Source organism: Vulpes lagopus, chromosome 9, assembly GCF_018345385.1.
Source record: "Vulpes lagopus strain Blue_001 chromosome 9, ASM1834538v1, whole genome shotgun sequence".
Taxonomy (NCBI): Eukaryota; Metazoa; Chordata; class Mammalia; order Carnivora; family Canidae; genus Vulpes; species Vulpes lagopus.
Genome location: NC_054832.1, coordinates 70963125 through 70987537, shown reverse-complemented (window position 1 = coordinate 70987537; position 24413 = coordinate 70963125). Strand labels below are relative to the sequence as shown.

At 36.8% G+C, this 24413-nt stretch overlaps 1 protein-coding gene across 2 annotated transcripts in view; it reads left to right on the top strand.

The window, feature by feature from the left end:
• The window catches only part of LOC121498749 (syndecan binding protein), a 37233-nt gene that overhangs the window by 8308 nt on the left and 4512 nt on the right, over positions 1-24413 (top strand). Inside the window, exons 2-5 of one of the 2 annotated variants that reach the window (XM_041768860.1) lie at positions 10317-10382; positions 15559-15637; positions 16768-16877; positions 22031-22189. In XM_041768860.1, coding sequence (XP_041624794.1) covers positions 10332-10382; positions 15559-15637; positions 16768-16877; positions 22031-22189 — 399 coding nt within the window. In that variant the 5' untranslated portion in view covers positions 10317-10331. Of the gene's footprint in view, positions 1-10316; positions 10383-15558; positions 15638-16767; positions 16878-22027; positions 22190-24413 lie in introns of both variants that reach the window. The other variant, XM_041768859.1, reaches the window with a different exon arrangement.

Genomic DNA, 24413 nt, shown 5'->3' with positions numbered 1-24413 from the left:
AACAACTGGAACACAAGAAACCCATAGGTTTTTGTTGTTTTTCTATTTTTAAAGATTTTTAAATTTATTTATACCATGAGCTGGGTGGGCAGGAACAGAAGGAGGAGAAAAAGCATCTCAAGCAGACTCTGCGCTGAGTGCAGAGCCTAATGCAGGGCTCACTCTAATGACCCTGAGATAATGACCTGAGCTGAAATCAAGAGTTGCCTGCTTAACAGACTTAGCCATCCTAGTACCTCAAGAAACCCACATTTTTATTCTAAATTTCCTGGATGTGAAAGTATATATAGCTGAAATGGGCAACATCTTTTTGAGTACAACTAATTGCTCATCAGTTGTCACGTGTGAAATTAGCACATGTCCCTCTTTTATTGTTCCCAGGTCAAATACATCTCTGATATGTTATAGTTTATCATTACATATGGTTCTCCTTCATGAACTTGGTTGTCAAACTACAATACTGATACTAGATTTCATATACATCTCTAATAGATTCTATTGTTACCATCTGGTACTTTGGACTTGTATTTCCAAAATGTAGTACTTTTACAAATTTTAATGGCTTATGATTTTATGGCAAGGTTGACCCTTTTTCTTCTATGTTTGCAGAGAATTCTCATCTATATATTATAAACACCAATTAGAATAACCAGTGTGATGACTTTAAAAAATTTTCGTTACAATACTGTTTTTTTCCAGTCATCTTTGTTTAAACACCAACCTTCATTTGGCCACTTAAAATCCATTATCAAGTAAATTTTGGTCTACAAATATAAGAGAATAAAAGATGGTAATATTTTATTTAGTAAAAAGGATCAAGGGACTTGTTTCAAAATGTTGCATGATAATGTTCTTTTGAATGAGTGAAAAATTTTATTTCTTTTATTAATTACAGGTATGTTTACTTATTAAACTTGAAAAATTTTAATTAGGAGATCATCATGGTCTGAAAATTCATAGTCTGTGATTTGCGTATATGATCAGTTTCCTCATTATCTTAAGAATCTAGCATACAGTTACTTGTATTCTGATTTGTCTCATAAATGTCTTCCTCCTTCAGTTTCCTATTCTCTGCCATCATGGGTGAAAAATGGAAAAATTCCAAGTGTTTAAGGAACACTTTGGGAAACAAGCTACAGATATAGTGTCTTCAGAGTTTATATGTTCTTGAAAGAAGATGCAGTACTTTGGGTAGTACAAACTGAAGGATGAAAGAATGCAGTATTTCACTGTTGCATCATTCTGGGTGATCTTATTTTTTTTGTTATTTTAGTTTCTTAGCATAGTTGCAAATAACTGATGAATTCTTTTTTTTTTTTTAAGATTTTATTTATTTATTCATGAAAGAGAGAGAGAGACAGATAAACAGCCAGAGGGAGAAGCAGGCTCCATACAGGGAGCCCGATGTGTGGGACTCTATCCCGGAAATACAGGACTACGCCCCGGGCTAAACCGCCGAGCCACCCAGGGATCCCTACTGATGAATTCTGATATAATTCTGAATTGATGAAATAGAAAGATATTTCAAGGTGGAGGAAAATAAGTTCACTAAAATCCTATAACAGATGTTAGGTTTATGAAAAAGTCCAGTTGAACCCTTATATGATCGAGTGATTTTACTACATTTAAAGGTTTTTTCTTTCTCTTTTTTCTTTGGAAAGATCTATAAGAAAGAATAAAAGTCACTAAATAGAATGCTAAAAAAAAGGAACTCAAAAATTAAAATGGGTCCATTGGACCCTGATAGTATACAAAGGGTTGAGGACAGATTTCTGAACCTTGGTCTAGACTTGATTGTTTTAGTTTCTGGGCTAGGACTCCAGAATCTTTATTAACATTTCTAGTTTATACTTAACGGACTTTAAACTTGAAGAAATCCTATTTTAGGACCTTAATGTGATTTTTAATTTGCTATTATATGTTAGTATAATAGTTCCCCCTTATCTGCATGGTCAGCTGTGGTCTGGAAGCTGATGATCCCCTTTCTGATGTATCATCAGAAGGTCAGTAGTAGCCTAACACTAGGTCACAATGCCTATGTCATTTACTTCACTTCATCTCATCATTGTATCTCTAATATCATCATAAGAAGAGCAGGTACAGTATAGTAAGATATTTAGAGAACACATTCATACAAGTTTCGCAGTATTTGTTTTATTGTTAGCTATTGTTATTAATTTCTTACTCTATCTAACTGTAACTTAAACTTTATCATATGTATATATGTGCAGGAAAAAGCCTAATTGCTCTGGGTAGAACTTCCAATCCTGTATTTAGTAAAAATGGCAAGAGTGAGCATCCTTATCTCTACATTTTTATTCTTTTCTCCTTTTATATTTTTAATGTCATAATTTACATAATTTTTATCTTCTGTATTCCTCAGCAAATTATTACACTTAAAGTTTTGTGTTGGGGATCACTGGGTGGCTCAGCAGTTTAGAGCTTGCCTTTAGCCTAGGGTATGATCCTGAAGTCCTGGGATCAAGTCCCACATCAGGCTCCCTGCATGGAGCCTGCTTCTCTCTCTGCCTGTGTCTTTGCTCCCACCCCCCCGGCCCCATGTCTTTCATGAATAAATAAATAAAATCTTAAAAAATAAGTTTTTTTTTTTTTTTTTAAGATTTTATTCATCCATCTGACAGAGCATGACAGTGGACAGAGGGAGAGGGAGAAGCAGGGGTTCCTCACACAGCAGGGAAGTCCGACGCAGGACTTGATCCCAGGACCCCGGATCATGACCGAAGCTGAAGGCAGACAAATAACTGACTGAGCCACCCAGGCACCCCTCTTGTACTTAAAGTTATTTTTATTTTTGTTTTTTAGCATTCATACTAGCTTTGTAAGTGATTGCCTCTTTATGGAACTAGATTATTCTGAATTTTACAATATATTTATTTTTACCAATAAGATTTATATTTTCTTATGCTTTCCTGTAATTAGCTTCCTTTGGTTTCTTGTCAGTCTCATCTAGCTTTTGCTTGTCTGGAAAACTTATCTCTCCTTCAATTCTAAAGGACAATTTTACTGAGTAGAGTATGCTTAGTGGCAGTTTTTTTCTTTGTATTATGCGACTTCTTCTGGGCTGCAAGGTTTCTGCTAAAAAGTGTGCGTAGAGTCTTATGGAGGTTCCTTTGTACATAACAAGTTGTACCTAACAAGCTTTTCCTGCTTTTAAGATTCTTTCTCTCTTTTAACTTTTGACATTTAACTATAATGTGTTTTGATGTGGGTCTCTTTGGGTTCATTTTATTCGGAACTTTATGGATTTCCTGGACTTGGATATCTGTTTCCTTCTCCAATTTAGATAATTTTTTTAGCCATTATTTTGTCAAATTTAAAATTTCTGCCCCTTTTCCTCTTCTCCCTTTGGGACCTTTATAATGGGGATGTTTGTTTGCTTGATGTCCTGTTAGTCTCTTATGCTACCTTTGCTTTTTCTCTCCTTTCTTTTCCTTTCTTTTCCTTTTCTTTTTCTTTTTCTTTTTTTTTCTTTTTTTGTTCTACTTCATTTAGTCTGTTCTTGAATCCTTCTATTATATTTCTCAGTTAAATTATTGTATTTTTCAGTTCTGTGATATTTGCTTGGTATTTTCATGTATTTTCTTTTGAAATTTTCACTTTTTTCATCATTTGTTCTCTGAGCCAAGTGAGCATATATATTGACTGCTATTTGGAACTGTCAGGTGAATTGTTTATCTCCATATCACTAAGGTCTTTTACTCAGGTTTTATTTTGTTCTTACTTGAAATATTCCTTTGTTTCTTTATTTTACTTGACTTTCTATTGATTTCAGTGATTAGATTAAGTCATCTATCTGTCTTGAGTGACACACCTCACTTAAGAGATGAACTTCATCATCTAACTGAGTTCTTGGTTGTCTCATACTTTTTTAATTGTCCAAACAGCCTATTTATTCTTAGTTGCTCCCAGTAGTTGAAGGTGTGCCAAGATCTGTCAGTGTTCCAAAGGGGAGGATCTTAGTCAACACATAGATTCAGGGACCTCAGGCAGCAGCTTTTAATGTATGCAAAATACCTCTTTGAGGGAAAGACTTCTGTGGGTCCATTCTGTGTTGTGCCCTAGGGTGATAGTTCACTTGGTTTTGTTTTGTTTTGTTATAGTGTTTTGTTATAGTTATACTGTGGAACCTGTGAATACAGGCTTCCTCACTACCAAAGCCTGTTTATCCAGGGATGTGCCCTATGGGAAACAGTCTGTGTGCCAGGCCTGTACACTAGCTTCTGTCTTGGAGACACCAAAGACTTGGTAGGGGGCAAAGGAGAGGCACCCACTGGCCTTCTCAGTCTTTGGAGAGTATTGTAGTCAGCTCTTAGATGTGTGTTTAATTAGAAGCCTATTCGTCAGGCTACAGCTATGAGGATAAGCTAATAGACTTCTTTCATAGAAAAACTGGAGGTGCATTTATTTCAGTCTGCTGTCTCTGTGTTGTGCCTTGGGGAAGATAGCCTGTTAACAACTGTTTCTGTTTCTTATAGTCTTATGGGATTGATGAATTTAAGCCTTACTGGCCACCAGAGCCAGGCAGTCAAGGAGTTATCTTTGGGCAGCAGCTACAAAAGCTAGAGTACCAGATGTGTTGTATTGCACTTTAAGATTACTGATTCTGCAGTCCCGAATTTTTATTCTATGATTTTTTTTAACAGCTGGGATTAAACAAATACTATTTTAACTTAAACAATCACATGTCATTTTAGAAAATGAAGACCAGTTTTCGTAGTTGGTTTGATTGAGGGAATGCGGTCAGCAACTCAGAAAATGATATGCATTGCCATTCCAGGTGATATTATCTGGAAAGCTTTACTAGTATGTTTCTTACCTCATTTACCAGAGTATAGCATCTAAGAAGCAAATTAACTAGATGTTCCAAAATACCACATATGGTATTTGAGTTATGGAGGCTTTTAGTCTGCACATCTGTAAAGACTCTAAGGAAGCTACCCTGACATTGCCCTGAGGATATGGGAGAGCCAAATGGGAAAGTTGATACTCAGAATAGTCAGGTATTTTTTTATTTTTAGATGTTCTAAACAAACCCTGAAAGTGTTCCAAGCTCTGAGAAACCTTTTAGTAGAAACTAATTTAGGGGTTATTTCCTAAGGCCTCATGGTGCACTGGGTGCAGAGGTTTTTCATTACGCATGGAGAGAGTTTAGAATGGGCCAAACCTAGTCTAGGGGTAAGTGGAGACCAGTTCTTTCCAGGAATTAGACCAGTGAAACAAAGCTTTACAGTCAGGAATGTGCTCAAACTCTGGTAGAGTAGATGGCAAGATGTTTGCCTACTAATTTCAGGGTCACTGGGATCTATACCTTATTATTGATTCTCAGTCAGCTGAAGGGGGGGAGGCCTAGGAGCAAAATTCTGTAGTCAGTACAATAATGGTGTGTGAGAGGAGTTTTAAGTGGAAGTAAAATGCGAGTTCACATACTGATATAATAGAATTATTTTCACAATCTCTTTGAATCTCATTATTGGTCATTCTGAAATTCCAACCGTACTTGAAAGGATTTTTCAAAGGTAGTTTGGCAATTCTTAAAAAAGGGCTAATTGTTTTTGACATTAGATCAAAGATGAACTCACTCCTACTTAATGGAACCCTTAAGAAAAATAATACAAGAATTTATTATTCTCCCAGAAAGCTTTTAACAGTTTGTATTCAAAGATGTAGACTGGAAAGATAAGAAAATTTGAACTTTTCAATGAATGTTTGAAAGATATCTTGTTTACTGCTGTTTTGGCAATATTGATCAAAATTTAGTAAATATTTGACGTGTTTTAGGATAAGGAATTATGCTAGGGAAATAAATTAAAGGCCTTGATTTCAAGAACCAGAGAAACATAAACTTAGCTGCATAACAGGGAGAGTGAAACTGCTGAAGTTAGAGAAACCTGTTAGGTTGAGGTCATCAATGGTGTCCTCACAGAAGTAGCTCTTGACTGGGGTTTTGAAAGAGAAGTCCTCAAAAGGGATTTTGGGAAGAGGAAGCAGCTTTTGCAAAGATAGGGGGCACAGAAGCACTTGACCAGGATGGGAAGTAGCTGGGAAACAAAGGGTTGTGGGAGGGGAGGTGGGCGGGGCGGGGGGGTGGTAACTGGGTGAGGGTCACTAAGGAGGGCACTTGATGGGATGAGCACTGGGTGTTATATGTTGGCAAATTGAATTTAAATTAATTTAGAAAAAAAAGAAATAGAAGGCTGTTGCAGTTAGAATGTTGTAATGTTTAGAAAGAAATTATGTGAAATGAAGCCACAAAAATAGTTTGTGAAGTAAAATAGTTGAGGAATCCTTCGTACTTTAGAAAAATGATGAGAGTTGATTAAGGTCACATACTTCGAACAATCCTGAAACTAAAATTTTAAAAAAGTGTAAGTTGTGATGATACTTTTTATTTAAAAAATGTCTGAAAAGCCCGTTTCTTTTCTGGGATTGAGTTTGAATATTTGTATGAGCATGAAGTGATTTTTAGGAAATGAGTGACCTCAGGGTTGTTCAGACAACTTCAGTTAATATTTGTTTAAGGAAAAGCTTTATGAGGGAAGTGTTTGAGAAAACTCACTGAATTTTGAAATTTACCACTCATCCAATTCACTTTTCATGAGGAAAAGGGGATCTTGTATGTGACCAGTGGCAGAAGTAAAAGTAGAAATCTAAAATAGAAATAGTACTACATTAAAAGCCGACATTTGTTCCAGTGAATTTAAAATAATTTTATGATACTGATAAAATGGTTGGAAATGTAAATAAAACATGTTTACAGGGGGAAGCTTAATGATTTTTTGGGACACAGAAAGGTTACTGCAATTTGTTTCCCTGAATTAATAGAATTAAACCATTTCTTACTGTGTTTTCTCACGAATTTGCATTTTATTCACATATGTAAGCCCTGTTTTCCCCTTAAAAACTGTATCAGGCCATTTTTTTTAAGTTTATTTTTATTTATTTATTTTTTTAATTAATTTTTATTGGTGTTCAATTTACCAACATAAAGAAAAACACCCAGTGCTCGTCCCATCAAGTTCCACCTCAGTGCCCGTCACCCATTCCCCTCCAACACCCGCCCTCCTCCCCTTCCACCACCCTTAGTTCGTTTCCCCGAGTTAGGAGTCTTTATGTTCTGTCTCCCTTCCTGATATTTCCCAACATTTCTTTTCCCTTCCTTTATATTCCCTTTCACTATTATTTATATTCCCCAAATGAATGAGAACATACACTGTTTGTCCTTCTCCGATTGACTTACTTCACTCAGCATAATACCCTCCAGTTCCATCCACGTTGAAGCAAATGGTGGGTATTTGTCGTTTCTAATGGCTGAGGAATATTCCATTGTATACATAGACCACATCTTCTTTATCCATTCATCTTTCGATGGACACCGAGGCTCCTTCCACAGTTTGGCTATTGTGGCCATTGCTGCTAGAAACATCGGGGTGCAGGTGTCCATCAGGCCATTTTTTTAAAAAAGATTTTATTTATTTGAGAAAGAGGGGAGAGCACGAGCACGGAGAAGGGAGAGGGGGGAGCAGACTCCTCACTGAGCAGGGAAGCCTGATGCAGGGCTTGATCCCAGGATCCCAGGATCATGACCTGAGCAAGATTATGACCTGAGTGGAAGGCAGACATTTAACTGCTTAACTGACTGAGCTGTCCAGGTGCCCCTGTATCAGGTCATTGTTTATTTAGCATTTTATTGGAAGTTCTAGCCCAGGAAAATTAGGCAAGAAAGAAAGAAGGGAAGGAGGGAAGAGCAGACAAAGGATTTGAATTGATATTTTTCCAAAGATATACAAATGGACAATAAGCAAATGAAATAATGCTGAACATCATTGATTATTAGAGAAGTACAAATCAAAACTACAGTGGGATGCTATTTCATATCTACTAGGATGGCGGTAATAAAAAAGACAATAGCAAGTATGGCAAAGATACAGAGAAATTGGAACTCTCCCTTATATGTTGCTGATGGGAATGTAAAATGGTACAGTCACTTTGGAAACCAGTTGGCATTTTTTCAAAAAGTAAAATAGTTACCATGTGACCCAGCAACTCTACTCTTAGTTATAAACCAAGAGAATTAAATATATATATGTCTACACAAACACTGGTTGTAAATGTTCATTAGCGTCATTAGAAGAATTATTCATGATAGTCAAAGGCTGTAAAAATCCAAAATGTTACTGACTGATCAGTGGGTACCCAAAATTTAGCAAGTCCCTATAGTCGGATGTTATTCCGTCATAAAAAGGGGTGAAGTATTGGTATGCACTATGGCATGGATGAATTTTGAAAGCATTATACTAGGTGAAAAAGAGACACAAAAGTCCACATATACTGTAATTCCAGATTAAATGTTCAGAATAGGCAAATCAAGAAGCAGAAAAATTTTTAGTTGCCTGGACCTGGAGGGAGGGGAGAATGGATAGGCATAGAGTTTTTTTTTTTTTTTTTGGAGGGGGGCAGTGATGGAAATATTCTAATACCAGATGGTAGGGATGAGTGCCCAACTGTAGATATATTAAAACTGAAGAATTGTATACTCTAAAACTGTGAATTTTATGGTATGTGAAGTATATACATTTTTTAAAAAAGATTTATTTATTTTGGAGTGCATGAGTGGGAGGAGCAGAGGGAGAAGGAAAGAGAATCTCAAGCAGGCTCTGCACTGAATGTGGAACTGGATGTAGGGCTCGATCTCAAGACCCTGAGTCATGACCTGGGCCAATACCAAGAGTTGGCTGCTTAACTGACTGTGCCACCCAGGTGCCCCCAAAGTACGTAGATTTCTTAAAAAGTGGTGTTATTCAGCATCCAGCTAAAAGACAGAAACTATAGTAACTTGAACAGTGAAAGTTCAGTGTACAGAATTATTAACTGTAACATGAACCGGAATTGGTTAGTAAAAAGTAAAGAGAACTTTAATGAATACAGGACAGATTTAATAAGTATCTACTAACTCCTGGGCTGAGTTAGAGTGCCCCAGGAAGAGACTGCCCTCTTCTGTGCCTGAAAGCCAGGCCTTGTTGGAAAGTGCAGCTGTTGGTCAGTGGATGATGAAGTTGGCTTTCAAAACCATTTTACTGGAAAGTCTCCCTTTGGAGTGCTGGTGGAGGTCAGCTACAGGAAGGGTGCTGCACCTTGGAACTTGGTGCACATGAGAGGAGTGTTAGGGAAAGCTACTTATGGGGAGATGCCTTGCAGGTGGCACCATGCTAGTAAGCTGCTCAACAGATGTGGGGGTCAGTGTTGGTTCTGTGCACTGCAGGAGTTGAGTGCTTAAAAAGCTGTTTCCTGCCAGGGGCAAGATGCTAGAGAAGCAGGTACTGCAGCAGCCTACCTGGAGTGGTATCCCAGAACCTTTAAGGAAAAACCTTTTCTCCTCCAGTGTATCTCCAGCTCCTTGCACTGACGAAGCGCATCCTCAGGCTAGCTGGCCACAAAGCAATATTTAAGGGGACTGGCTCCATTTGCAGAGCCCCCAGTAATGTGTGGATTTGGGAGGTGGGAGGTAATACATTGATAGCCAGCTCAAGAACCTCTGACACACCCTATGCCAATTAGAGATAAATTCTATTTTGTTGGGTTTAAAGGAAGTACCAGATCTCATAGTTATGACTAAACAAAATTTTCAAGTACATAGCCTTGTAATACTTTGAGAACTTTGTTGTAAATTATTACAAAAAGCAATTTATGGTTGCTAAAAAACATTGAGCAGTATAGAAATGTTTAAAATGTAAAAATTTCTCTTATTTCTCAGTCCCTTAATATCTGTATCATTTGTCTCATAAAATTAAAACTATTGCTAACGATTGCTGTTAAAACAGTTGTTTTTTCTAAGTACATATATAATAATAGATGTGTGCATACATATATACATATATTCCCCCCCCCCCCCCCCCAGTGATAGAGATTTCATAGATAATTGTATAGGAGCTCTTCTAGGTTTTTGTTTGGATATAGTCTTTTTTCATTTGCCAAGCACTTGTGTAAGCTAGGGTAAGTCAGATAACCATTCTCTTTGATTTTTTAAACTTTTGAAATGAAGGGACTTTTACTTGAAGGGAAATTTAAAATCTGCAGTGGATATAGTTTGATAGTAGTAACGGAGGATGAAGTAGTTTAGTAACCAGTAATCAGTTTTTAGTGTAGGCTGGATGTTCATATTTTTCCATGTGTTCTACAATTTAAATGTTTCTTATTGTGTTAAAAATTTGCATATGTTTATATGTATTGCTGGTTTATGTATACTATTTAAATTTCAATGAAATTTGAAAGTTACAGAAATTTGTTTTTTTCTTTAGAAAAATCCTGCAAAAATGTCTCTCTACCCATCTCTTGAAGACCTGAAGGTAGACAAAGTTCTTCAGGTATGTCTAAGTTGTTTATGTGCTTTTCTTTAATATATACATTGTCACACATTCTACTTATAGGTGAAGTGAAGCAAAAAACTAAATAGTGGATGTATTCATTTTTACATTAAACTTTTCAGTTTATTAATTGCAGACTAAAAAGTTATTAATTGCAGACTGAAAAGTTACAGAAAAGCTACCAATTCTTTTTCATTTCACTATGAATTAATAGATATGGGATATTATTACTTTAAAACTGGACTTAAACTCAAGATAGCTTGATTTTAAGACTCAAGTTTAAATTAAATACCATATATTTATGTTGGTAAAATACACTTCAACTTTTTAGATGCTCATAATTTTATTTAAAATTAGTATGTAGTTCTTTGGATCTTCAGATAGGACCTATCTTTAAAAATAATTCTTTGCCTTTACTGAGAAGTTAAAAATTATAAAAATGGTGAATGCTATTAGAAGTAATGTAAAGCACAATGAAAGTGATTTCCTTTAAGTGGCAGACATTTCATGTGAATATCCTCTAAATGTCTGAGTGTTAGAGATTATAGTATTTCTAATTTTATGAAGTCAAAAACTCTTTGTAGTTCTTCAAGTAAGTATTAGCTTTCAAGATAGATGCTTCTGCTTAAGAAAGTTTGAAATAGGGGTCAAGTCTTGCTGTTTTGTAAGTTTTTATTCTTTTTAGCTGGGGATAATTTGTTGTAGTACTTCAAAGCTTCTTATTCTGAGGATCCTTTTACTTGAGGCCTTGGCCAGTTTACTCTAAATAAGATTTACTTCCTCATAATTATTTAATGGGCATAAAAATCAATTATAAACTTGTGAGAAGTCTTTTTTTTTTTTTAAGGATTTTATTTATTAGAGAGATAGAGAACGAGATAGTGGTAGAGAGCTCAAGGAGGGAGGAGAGGGAGAAGTAGGCTCCCCGCTGAGCAGGGAGGCTGATATGCAATCCCAGGATCCTGGGATCAGGACCTGAGCCGAAGGCAGTCAATTAATGGACTGAGACACGCAGGCGCCCCTAAACTTGTGAGAAATCTAGACTTAAGCAACATCAAGTATAAAAGTGTCTTTATGGCAAAATTGGCCTTTCTAAGGTATAAACCCCCAGCAATAATAGGGGCAGTTCTATGGTTGGAATTGTTACCTTATAGCAGTGATTGGGTAAACATGTTCATCAACACATATTTTCCATCATAAATCCACTGAGAACATTAAAATGTGGTTTGTAAAACCTGAAATCTGTTCAGCTGCTAAAGGCTTTGAAGCTTCTATTTTTAGAGATTTGTCATCTTAAATGCTCTATTCTTTCTTCAGTATTTTGTCAGTATTTTTCTCATGGCATTTCTAATTCTGCAAAGTTCATCCTAACAAGCATACTTTGTTTTTAAAAAGCTTTTATCTGAAATACATAGCCTTCAAGAATAACAAGACATTAATATGACATCAGAGCATTGAGTGATAAGGATCTGCAGACAAATCTAAAAGAATGACTAATCTGTTTTTGTTCTTTTTTGGTTTTTATAAAATTGAATTCTAATCATAGTTGACTTTGACAGAAATTTTTGGTTTTTAAAACTTAAAAAAGAAAGCTGATTTTTTTTTTTTAAAGATTTTTATTCATTCATGAGAGATGCAGAGAGAGGCGAAGACATAGGCAGAGGGAGAAGCCGGCTCCCTGTTTGATACGGGACTCAATCCCAGGACCCCGGGATTTGACCACAACCAAAGGCAGACGCTCAACCACTGAGCCACTCAGTGCCCCAGGAAAGTTGATTTTGACATATGTTTGGAAAATAAAGAGAGCTACAAACACAGCATACTGACCTCTTTAAGGAGAAGCAAGTTATATAGATGTTCTGAGCAGGAAGACTTAGCTGCTTGGAGATATAACCATGAGTAAGGAGGGGGAAACATCAGTTTTTATTCTTTCGGTGTTTGAAAATATTCTTCCTCAACCACTATAGTCTTGGGCTGGTTTTTCTTGTTGTTGTTTCATTTTAGGTTTATTTTTGTTCTTGAGGTGTCCTGCACAGGTAGCATTTATTTTCTAATCTTCTGACCTTGTACACCACAGCAAAGCTAAATTGTAGCAGTGAATTGGCAGTTCCTATATTTTATAAACTACTTTACAAAAGCTGTTGCTTTTAGCATCATAAAATCCCTGAATCTCTCTCTATTGTGAATCCTTCACCTAAACCTGTGGTGGTTACACCTATATAAAATAAGCTTTTAGAAACAGTGTTGTAACAGAGACTCAGTCTTCTAAGACAGTGAGCAGAAGTCAACACTATTAACTCCACACGCAGCCCTTGGTGGTAACTGCATGCTCCTTGGGAGACCCCATTCCTTTTCTTTAAAAATTGTTTGAGATTTCACATAAGTCTGAAATAATTTACCACATTTAATGGCATAAAGTCCTTATGCCCTTGTTGTACCATCTTTCTTCTGGTTTTGTTTTTACTATAGATTACATAATACATATATAACTGTAAGCTTTCTATATATATTCTCACTTCAGTATTCCTTGGATAAGAACAAAAGCAACGAGTAAGCAACGAGTAAAAGAATAGAAAATAATAACCAATGGAAAAAGGAACAATTTTTTAAAATGAATACATTTGATTACTATTTTTTATTTTAGGAGACTGAGCAGGGGAGAGGCAGAGGGAGAGGGAGACATGGAAGGAGAGAGAATCTTAAACAGACTCCACATTGAGTGCTTGGGGCTTGATCTCACCATCCTGATGTCACATGACCCGAGATGAAACACACGCTTAACCAACTGCACCGTCTGGGTGCCTCAGTACATTCTATTTTTTAAAGCAGTTTTAGGTTCACAGCAAAATTGAATGGAAGATTCAAAGACTTTCCATCTTAGTTGCCCCTCCCCCCAACACACACACTTAGCATATCTTTCCCTACTATTAATATTCTCACTTGAGTGGTTCATTTTTTACAATTGATTAACAATGTGATAACATTGACACATTTTTACCACTCAAAGTCCATAGTTTACATTAGGGTTCAGGCTTGCTGTTATATATTTGGCGGTGTTTTGACAAATGTGTAATGTTCTATCGCTACCATTGTAGTATTGTATAGAGTCTAGTATCGTATAGAGGTCCATACTGTAGACTACTGCTCTAAAAATTCTTGTCTATTCTTCCCTCCCTCCCCACTCATCTCTGGCAACTGCTGATCTTTTTACTGTCTCTGTAGTTTGCCTTTTCCAAAATGTCATAGAGTTGGAATTATACGGTGTTCAGGCTTTTCAGATTGGTTTCTTTCACTTAAATAATGTGCATTTAGGGGATCCCTGGGTGGCTCAGCAGTTTACACCTGCCTTTGGCCTAGGGTGTGATCCTGGAGACCCAGGATCGAGTCCCACATCAGGCTCCCTGCATGGAGCCTGCTTCTCCCTCTGCCTGTGTCTCTGCCTCTCTCTGTCTCTCTGTGTTTCTCATGAATAAATAAATAAAATCTTTTTAAAAAAAAGGTGCATTTAAATTTTCTCTATGCCTTTTCATGGTTTGATAGTTCATTTTCTTTGAGTGAACAGTGTTTCTTTTTTCCTTAAAGATTATCCAAGAAGTAATCCACTGGCTCCTAGCTCACTTTTAGCTGATAGCTGGTGATAGAACTTTGAAAATTCAATATACTTTGAGTCTGTGGACTATTATTTAAAATTATAGAGATTTTTATTGCATTTTATTTCAGTTTAGAATGTGACAGATTGTAAAACAATAAATACTAAAGTATGACGTAGTAACAGTGTCAGAACATTTACAACCCAAAGGAGTGAAGTAGCTAGCATCTAATGCTTTTATAGGCTATACTTATTTAAATTAAGCATCAATCACTCCAGGCATTTTGGGACTACTCTTGGCATTAATTTCAGGGCTATAAACATAATAGTATAATTCACATTTTTTTCCAATTAAGTAAGAAGTGATATTAAAGATTGGCCATACAGCTTTAGCAATCTTGTCTCTAAATGATACATGGCTATTTTAGAAAGTCAGATCTATCTATATAGGAAAGACGATTTCATCTTGGAATACTTAATGTGACATGGGCTGTGAAGGGCAGCCTGAGAGGAGTTCCTGGCATACTTGAGCGTGAGTAGCATTTTGATAAATATATACGCTGCAAAATGATTTTAACAAGTTGTTTAAGTTACAAATTAATTATTTTAGTGTTCTTTAATGTCAATGATAAAGTATGCATTTGCATACTTTGTAATTTTTTTGTATTTAGTATAGTGTATTCCTTTCTTATAGTTGCTAAAATGAAGATGAAGATTATATCAGTGGGATATGTCAAAATGGCAAAATACTAACAACTTAGTATTTAAATTTTTAGGTGTTTTTCTGATATGTGACTTGTATGAATATGGTTGAGCTTTTTCCTTAGGCAAATATTATTAGAGTAGTTAGTAAAAAAATAATGAAAATTTAAGATATGCAGCCATACATTTTGTAATGCATTTTGAAAATGCTACTTTGTAATTTGCAGCACTATGAAATATTGGTTATATGGTACTTAGTCAAATTTTATATCACAGTGTTAAAATATTTGGAATATGAAATGTATTTTAGATTTGCAGATTTCCTTTTTTTTTTTTTTTTTTTTAAAGATTTTGCTTATTTATTCATGAGAGACACAGAGAGGCCGACACACAACACAGGCAGAGGGAGAAGCAGGCTCCTCACAGGGAGCCCTATCTGAGACTCTATCCCTGGACTCCAGGATCACACCCTGAGCTGAAGGCAGGTGCTCAACTGCTGAGCCACCCAGGTGTCCCTGCAGATTTCTTTTGAAAAACTTGTTGAAGTGTTTAAAATTAAACTATTTTAGAGAAAGAGTGAGCATGAGCAGTGGGGGTAGGGAGGAGCAGAGGGAGAGGGAGAGAAAAAACCTCCAGTAGACTCCACCCTGAGCATGGAGCACACATGGGCCTTGATCTCACAACCTTGAGATCATGACCTGAATTGAAATCAGAAGTCGGATACTCAACTGACTGAGCCACCCAGGTGCCCCCAAATTAAACTTTATTAAATAAGACTTTAAGTTTTAGTTTCTTTTTGGAAATACTGAATTTAACTTATAAATTATATAAGACTTTTAAGCAAGTGTATATATAGCATTGTTAGAATTTTCTTTTCTTTTTCAGGCTCAAACTGCCTTTTCTGCAAACCCTGCCAACCCAGCAATTTTGTCTGAAGCTTCTGCTCCCATCTCTCAAGATGGAAGTAGGTTTATACTTTGGGTTTATTCTTCTTGAACTGAAATATGTTTAAGCCTTCTCTTACTGAAATAGGGAATCCAAGATTTCTTTTTTTAATCTACAGCATAAAATATGTGGCTAAAGTTCTTGTAATAGTAAAAAAATGTTTACTTCAAAAAATAATCTTTAACCAAGAAAGTGAACTATGAACATGAAGGATAGATTTTATAGCTTAGTCAGAATTAAGTGAATTAAGTTAAATCTCAACTCTCATAAGTCCCTAACTTATGACTGATTCATTTATGAAGAAAACCTATATGTGCACTGTGCCCATACCGCTGCTCTTGAACTTGCTAAACTGTCCTCCGTCTGTGTGGAATGAGGGTGGGTTTTGAAATTTCCAGCCACCTCCTTTTGGGGGAGCTTCCCAAATTCTGGGATTTCTGCTAGGTCTCCATATACTTTTCTTTGGTTCCTTTTCCTTCTAAGTTTATAGAGACTTAGGACAGAGCCCCTAAATAATATGATTTAAAATAAGAGTATTAAATAGGTTTTTGTAGCCAGTCATAACTATTTATAACATTCTTTTAGACAGTTCATTTTAAGTCACAGATTATATAAAAAAACTTTTGGAAATACTAATTTTGCTACTAAGTTAATTACTGTTAATATTTGAATATATTGTTTCTAAGATTTCATTAGAATGTGTTTAATGTTTTTTTAAATAAGACACTAAATACACTTATAAGCTTTGCTTTTTTTTATTGTTCAGAAGAATCATTTAGTAGCAATCAGTGTTTGTTAATTGAGTTGTAAAGTAGCTGGTTGACAATAAACATTATAGTCAGTTCAGCGGTGGAGAATCAGTGGTATGCTTATGAAATTCCTAACCAAATAGATTCATTTTAAGAAAGTAGGAAGATTATTTATTTGGGAAAATTATTTTTATCTTGACTATTTAAACCTTTTCTATATTTCTCATTTCTAATTGTCATTATAGACATAAGGAGATGATTTTCCAAGTTACTGATATAGATTCATTCTAGATTTTATAAAATACATGTAATTTCTTAACACAAATAGAAGCGCATAATAACAACAGTTTTCATTTTAAATATTCTGATTTTTTTTTCTTTATTCATTTATTCATTTTAGATCTCTATCCTAAACTATATCCGGAGCTGTCCCAGTACATGGGCCTGAGTTTAAACGATGAAGAAATCCGTGCAAATATGGCCTTGGCCCCTGGAGCATCAGTTCAGGGGGTATGTATACTGTACTTAATTTTGAATTGTATATAATATTTGAGACAGAGATAAAAGCTCTCCTCTTCATGGGCAACTCAAAAATTTATAACTTTAGCATTGACCTCTCTTCAATTTTAGATTGCCTTCTCGGTATCACTTCTTAAATGATTTACTCTCTCCTAACCTTTTACCACTTTTCTAATTTATTAGGAGTTACAGATCCAGATGCTTTTGAGTAGTCTATTCTCCTTAGTCTTCTGCATTTAGTCATTTATTAAGACTTAGTGGTTCTGTCCTCCTCATGTTTCTTGTATTCACTTTTTCCATTCCAGCCCTATAATAACTGTTTCAGGGTTTCTGTACTTCTAACGTAGATTATTGCAGTCATCTCTTAAATTTTCTCTGGTAACTTCTTATATCAAACAGTGCTAACCTGCTGCTAGATTCATCTTTCTGAAGTACAAGTCTGTCATATCTTTTTTTGGTCATAATATTTTAACATTCTGAAGTTTAAAGCTTTCTATAAGACCTCCCAATTCCAGGCTTTTAAATATAATGTTTTTTTGTAGCTTCTTACTAAGGTCCTTGCTGTAAGGCCATAGCACTTTATAGTACTTACTATAATTGTAGTTAAGTCATTAAGACAAGGTCCATATCTGTCTCGTTGCCATAACCCCAGTGCTTAACATAGTACCTGGCATTTATTAATTAACTGTTTATTGAAAACTTGTTTGTATTATTCAAGGCCCATTTGATAGACAATAGGTATGTCAACAGAAATGATTTAAGAAATTAGAAAGGTTAAAGAATTGAAAAACCAGACATTGAAGAAAGATGTAATAGCAGAAAGTTGCTGCTCCTTCTAGGACTGGGGTGACACAGGGAAGGGTTTTGAGTTTGGAGTTTTCAGAATGTAGAAGCTTGTGGGAGGGGACCACTGCTGTCAATACTGATACCTCTGAGGGGTTGCAAGTGAGACAGGTGCTGAAAGTGGCAGTAGAAGCTGGAGAATGGAATCAACTGCTGCCACTAGGGGTTAAGGGCACAGCTCATGCAGTTGGATAGAAGCTGGAAACAGAAAGAAACAAGGCACTTGTCTTCTTCCAGCCTCCTGCGGTGGATGCTTACCAGAAATCAGGAATATGTATTTTGCACAGTTCAAGCTCTACCCTCACCAAGTAGAGTCTAGAAGCATGGGTTTGGAGCTGACAAATAGTAGCTTAATACCCAGCACTACCTACTCCTTTGACTACATATATCCACATACTTTTTAACTTCAAATGACAGCAGTAACTGCAGGGTTGCCCTTTAAAAGATGCAATTCTTGGTAAAATTGAGGTTCAGCCTACTTTCTTCTGTTATGGGGGACCCGGTGGTAAGCATTTTTAGCTTTGCTACCCATGCATGGTTTCTCTGGTATTCTTGTTTGTTTGCTTACAACCTTTTAGAAGTACAAAAGTAATTTTTAATGCAGGGGGTACAAAACCAAGCCAGTTACTATCTCTGATATAACGAAGTACCTCCTACCCTTAACCCCCAAATGGGACAATGCCAGTTATCATAACCATCTCTGGGCAGTGGCCTGTGATATCAGTTACTGTGCAGTATTAATTAGCCCTTAGTAGTCACATTTCCAGCTGAGTATTTTTGACCTAAAGACAGAAGTATAAAGTTCACTGTTATAAAGAAGTCGTGTATTAAGGTAAAGGAGGTAGGGGGGAAACAAAAAGTTGTCATATATATGTATGTGTCATATATATATTATATATATATATATATATATGTAAAATTTATGGGTATAATCAAAGAAGGTAGTCATAGCTACTGGGATCCAAAATATTGGTGATCTGATCACGAGGCTGTAGTTAGTATTTTACTTCCTTTGTCTGCTACACATTCTTTACACCATTGCCCTTGAGCTGGTCTTTTCTTAGTATATACTGGGGTGACCTAAAGCATTTTTGAAGTGTCAACCCCCTTTAAGTATCTTGTTTTTTCTTTTTTTTTTTTTAATTTTTATTTTTTTATGATAGTCACAGAGAGAGAGAGAGAGAGAGAGAGAGAGAGAGAGAGAGGCAGAGACACAGGCAGAGGGAGAAGCAGGCTCCATGCACCAGGAGCCCGACATGGGATTCGATCCTGGGTCTCCAGGTTCACGCCCTGGGCCAAAGGCAGGCGCCAAACCGCTGCACCACCCAGGGATCCCTTGTTTTTTCTTTTCATTTTTGTTTTATTTTATTGCTGGCAGTTTCTATTAACTGTTTCCATCTAGTGAATTTTTCATGTGTGTATTTTTCTTCGCTAGATGTTCCATGTGGTTTTAAGTCCTTGAGTGTACTGAACAAGTTTATAGTAGCTATTTTAAAATCCAGTCTGCTAATTTCGATGTTATTTCCGAGTTTCTATTAACTGATTTCTCTCCTGATTATAGATTACATTTTCCTGCTTGTTCACATGGCACCTGTTTTTTTTTTTTTTTTTTTTTTTTTTTTATCAGAACAGGACATTGTGAATTTTTTTACATTTTTAGGTGCTGAATTATGTTGTACTTCTTTAAAGAGTGTCAGCACTTGTTCTGGCAAGCAATGTAACTACATGTGCATCAGTTTGGTCCTTCTGAGGCTTGATCTTACATGTTGTTAGGGTAGTTATGAAGCAGCCTTTATTGTAGGGTTATTGTAGCCTCATAACTGCAGCTGTGTGTCCCCTCTGGTTCTTTGCTGAAGGCCTTGGGTATTCAGTGAGCACACCACTTTTGCTGGTAGGATCTTGGATGTCTCCCAACCCTGTATGATAATGCAGGAAGGCTCAGCTTTCAGCTCCCTGCATGACATCTGGAGCTTTACCTCACAGATACGGAGATTAACATTTAGCAGAGGGTTCAAAGCGATAGATCTCTGGAGATTTTTTTCTCTGTGTAGCTCCTTCCTCTTTGGGAATCAGCCCTGAAAGTTCTGGCTGTTTTACTAGCTGCTTCAGTCTTCCTGATTTTTGTCTCCTCAACTTACAGGAACACATTGCTCTGCTTGAGATTTGTACTTCTGCGTTCCAGTCCAGATAGTGGTCTGGGTAGAAAGCCAGGCGATGAAAGGGCTCACTTCATGTGTTTCCTTTCTGTCGGGGTTTACTGCCCTATACTGCTTACTGCCCAGTGTTTAAAAATTGTTGCTTCCTATTTTTCCAAAATTTTTAGTTATTTATAGCAGGAGAGTAAGCCTGGCTCCATATGACTGCAAGCAGAAGTCTGTTTTTCTATTAATTTTACTGTTGTACATGGCAGACCTAAAAGGCATCTCAAAGAACCTCCTGGATTCCACACATAGTCTAGAATCCATTATCTAGCAGCAACCCAATTTCTTCTTGGTAACTAGAACTAATCACACTAGCCAGTTCAGTAATCTCTTCTTGCCTTTGTGTGAGTGGCATATAAATCCCAAACAACAGTTAGGTGATGACCCTTCTTATTCAGGGGGAAATATTGTATTCCCCAGTGGAGGCATTCCTCCCTCATAAATAAGACCTTCACACTGTAGAGCTCAAGATGTGGGGACAGGACGCAAAAGTTTTGTATATGGTTAGGTATAAAAATGAGAGGAACCATTCCCAGGCCACACCTTGGTTTACAGACTTTTATTTGGGCCTTGGAAGAAACTGCATCATGCATTTGGTTGCTCATTCAAAGTATATGTTGTATCCTATAAGGTAGAACCCCTTTCAGTGTGTTGTCTCCCACTGGCACCTTAAATGGGTGGAGATAGGAGCCAGTAGCTTAAGAACCCACATGTTCCAGGCACTCTGCCGGGTGTGGTAGATGCAGTAGTAAACCACAGCAGTGCCCCCCTCCCTTCCACACACAGTACTGGAAGTCACATTGTAGACTGATAAACTGGTGCGTATAACATGAAACAAATGGAAGGAGAGTTAAGTGAATAGTGTTAGGGCTCCATTTCCATATAGTGAGCATATATGTTCTCTCTGAGGGGTTGACCCATGAGCAGAGAACTGAAATGAGGGAGTAAGGCATGTGAGTATCAGGTGGGAGAACATTCTATACAGTATAGACAGAACCTGAAGGCTTTCAGGCAGAAATGAACCAGGTGGACTTGAGAGACAAGAGTTGTGTGGTGAGCAGTGGAGGCAAGGCAGGACATGGCAGCAGATGGCATTGGAGGGGTAGGGAGGACCAGGTGCTCTGTGGTCTTGTAAACCATGGTAAGGGATTGGGATCATAGTTGTGGGAGTGGTGTCATCATTTGGTTTCTTTTCTTTTTTCTTTTTTCTTTTTTTCTTTTTCTTTTTCTTTTTCTTTTTCTTCTTTCTCTTTCTCTTTCTCTCTATTCTAGATTTCTATGCTTACTCTGTGGAGAATCAGGAAGATGATCTAAGTTATTACAGTCCTTGCCAGAAATGGTTGCTTGCTTACATCAGGGTAAAGGGACAGAGATAACATGGTCATAATAAGTAAGAACACCTAGTAAGTCAAGTACTTTAAAATACTTGCTGGAAAAAATAAAGATTTTTCCAAAAGTAAAACCCATTCCAAAGCTCTCTCAACCCTTTTTCTATATGCCAGCTAAACTAAATAATTCATTTGCTTAAGTTTTCGTGTTTGTATCCCATTTCCTGATTTTCCTTTGTTTTTTGTAGCTGTAGTCATTTCTTTTAAATCTTTGTAATCTCGCAACTAATATTTTCTGGCATTACGTGTTCTGATTTCTAGCCTAATTATTTGTGTACATTACTCTTGTTAGACTGTCAGCTTTAGAATATGCTATCATAATTACCATGAATTCTGAACAAAAAATTTGCCATCCATGGGGATTATGTAGTTGAGGTTCCTCTTTCCCTATTATTACTGCTCCAAGCATTACAGTTATTAAGTAGGTCAGAGGGTTTTTTTTGACAGATTCCAACTAAGAAGACTTTGATTAGCTCTTCCCTCACTATCTTTTTAGTCTATTCAGTCTCTCTCAAATAAAATCTTAAAAAAAATTAGTAAATAAAAACTAGGGTGATTTTTGCATAAAACAAACTTTATTTGAAGGAAACAGAATGCATATCACTTTTTGGGAAACCACAACTGAGTATATTCAAGTCAATTATCATTTTAGGTTTTTTTTTTTTCATGGAGAATGTTTCTACGTATTGACATATTGTGTTTTTATCAGCAGTTGGTAGCAAGACCTTCCAGTATGAACTATATGGTAGCTCCTGTAACTGGTAACGATGTTGGAATTCGTAGAGCAGAAATTAAGCAAGGGATTCGTGAAGTCATTTTGTGTAAGGATCAAGATGGAAAAATTGGACTCAGGCTTAAATCAATAGATAATGTAAGTATTTTTAATTCTATTTCAGTTTGTCCAATAGCTTATGAGATACTAAGTGATCAGTATTAGAAGAATTTACAGTGGAAATGTTTTAATTAATTGTAATATTTGATTTATAATGAAGATCATTTTAAAATTGTTAATTTTTTCCACTTGGAGATGCCTTATTTTGAAGAGTCAGAGTTGGTAATTTATTACTTTAAATGAATTTTGTTTTTGATCTTCTTTCTGTAATAAAGATCACTGGTCTTCATATATTATAACTTGGTTGTATAAATAAAATGGCATTCAAAAAGGGCATTATATGTGATGTTTAAGAAAATGAGAACGAGGGGGGCGCCTGGGTGGCTCAGTTGTTGAGCATCTATCTGCCTTTGGCTCAGGGCATGATCCTGGAGTCCTGGCATCAAGTCCTGCATTGGGCTCCCCACAGAGAGCCTGCTTCTCCCTCTACCTATGTCTCTGCCTCTCTCTCTGTGTCTCTCATGAATAAATAAAATTAAAAAGACTGACCAGTGAGAATTGGTAGCCTTTATAGTATGTATTTTTAAATTAAATAATGATTATTTAACTTGTGAAGTGGGTTTGCACGTTTGTTATTTCCATCCTTCATTTTGAATTTAATAGGTCATTTTTTGAGCAAAAGTGATTTTCTAATTAGGGCAGCCATTCCTTTACCTTTGTAATTTCCCAGGGTTACTCTCTGAGGAGGCATTTAGGATTGTTAAGGATATGCTGAGTCTTTACCCCGATTTGTGGTTTCAGGCATTATGTCTTAGATTCCTTATTAGTCTTAAGTCTTATTAGCTCAGTGTGTCCAACCTTTTCACACAGGAAGTGATAATGAGTGTCACACACTGTGGTAAATGACTGAGGCTGATCTTGGCAGGCAGGCCCGAACTTGCCTGCCTGCCTAGAGAGCTGAGGTCATCTATGGCTCTGCACATGCATAACTTAGGACACATCAGCATGCTTCTTCAGGAAGCCCTAATGTCACTGCTCTCCCTTCGTTTTCAGTAAATAGTATATGTTGCCCCCCCCCCCCCTTTTTAAGAGTTTATTCCTGAGAGACACAGAGAGAGGGGCAGACATAGACAGAGGGATAAGCAGGCTCCTTGCAGGGAGCCCAATCCCTTGCAGGGATCGGTACTCGATCCCAGAACTGGGGTCACAACCTGAGCCGAAGGCAGATGCTCAACCACTGAGCCACCCAGGCGTCCCATATGCTGCCCCTTCTGTCAGGATTTCTTCTCTGCTTCTTCCTCTGTCCTAAAAGACAGGACACTCTTCATAGGCCCCTATCTCCATTGCAGTTATCCCTGCAGTAGATTTCTCCATTTGGCCAGTACTCATTGCTCTGAGCATTTTACAGGGTCCTGCCTAATTTTCAGTACTGCTCTAAAGCAAACTGTAAGACACAGAGGTTGTATCTGACCCAGCCTAGGAGGATAGAAAGGGTCCAACTTTGTAGATGCTTTCATTTTTTACCAACTTTACTCTTCTATACTTACTTATATTTTTTTCAATATCTAAGATTGGGAGTTTATAGAAGTATAAATACCATGTAGGTTTAGTTCTTTGTCGACTAAACTTGAGTTTTCTGTATTTCGTAGGGGATTCCTTGTACGAAAGAATTGGAGTGGATCCCTGGGTGGCTCAGCGGTTTCGCGCCTGCCTTTTGGCCTAGGGCGTGATCCTGGAGTCCGGGATCGAGTCCCGCATCGGGCTCCTGGCATGGAGCCTGCTTCTCCCTCTGCCTGTGTCACTGCCTCTCTCTCTCTCTCTCTCTCTCTGTGTCTATCATAAATAAATAAAAATAAATCTTAAAAAATAAAAAGAATTGGGAGTAGTATTGAATATACTCACCTTTCTGGCTATTATTTAAACTCTAATATTATTTATTTTTAATTTAGCAAATGGGTTAAGGAGTCCTTCAGCTGTAAGGAGAGCTATGACCTTACACTAAACTATCATTTTTTTAAACTGTAAATGAAATCATAAAATTTCTAACAGTTGACTTCCTTTTCCCTAAACAAAGACCCTGTTGCCAGTCCTATTTTGTATTCTACCAAACTCATAGAAGCTTAGATATATTATGGAAACCTTACTTTTTCTTTTCTTTTTTTTTTTAAAAGACTTTATTCATTCATGACAGACACAGAGAGAGGCAGAGACACAGGCAGAGGGAGAAGCAGGCTCCATGCAGGGAGCCTAATGTGGGACTAGA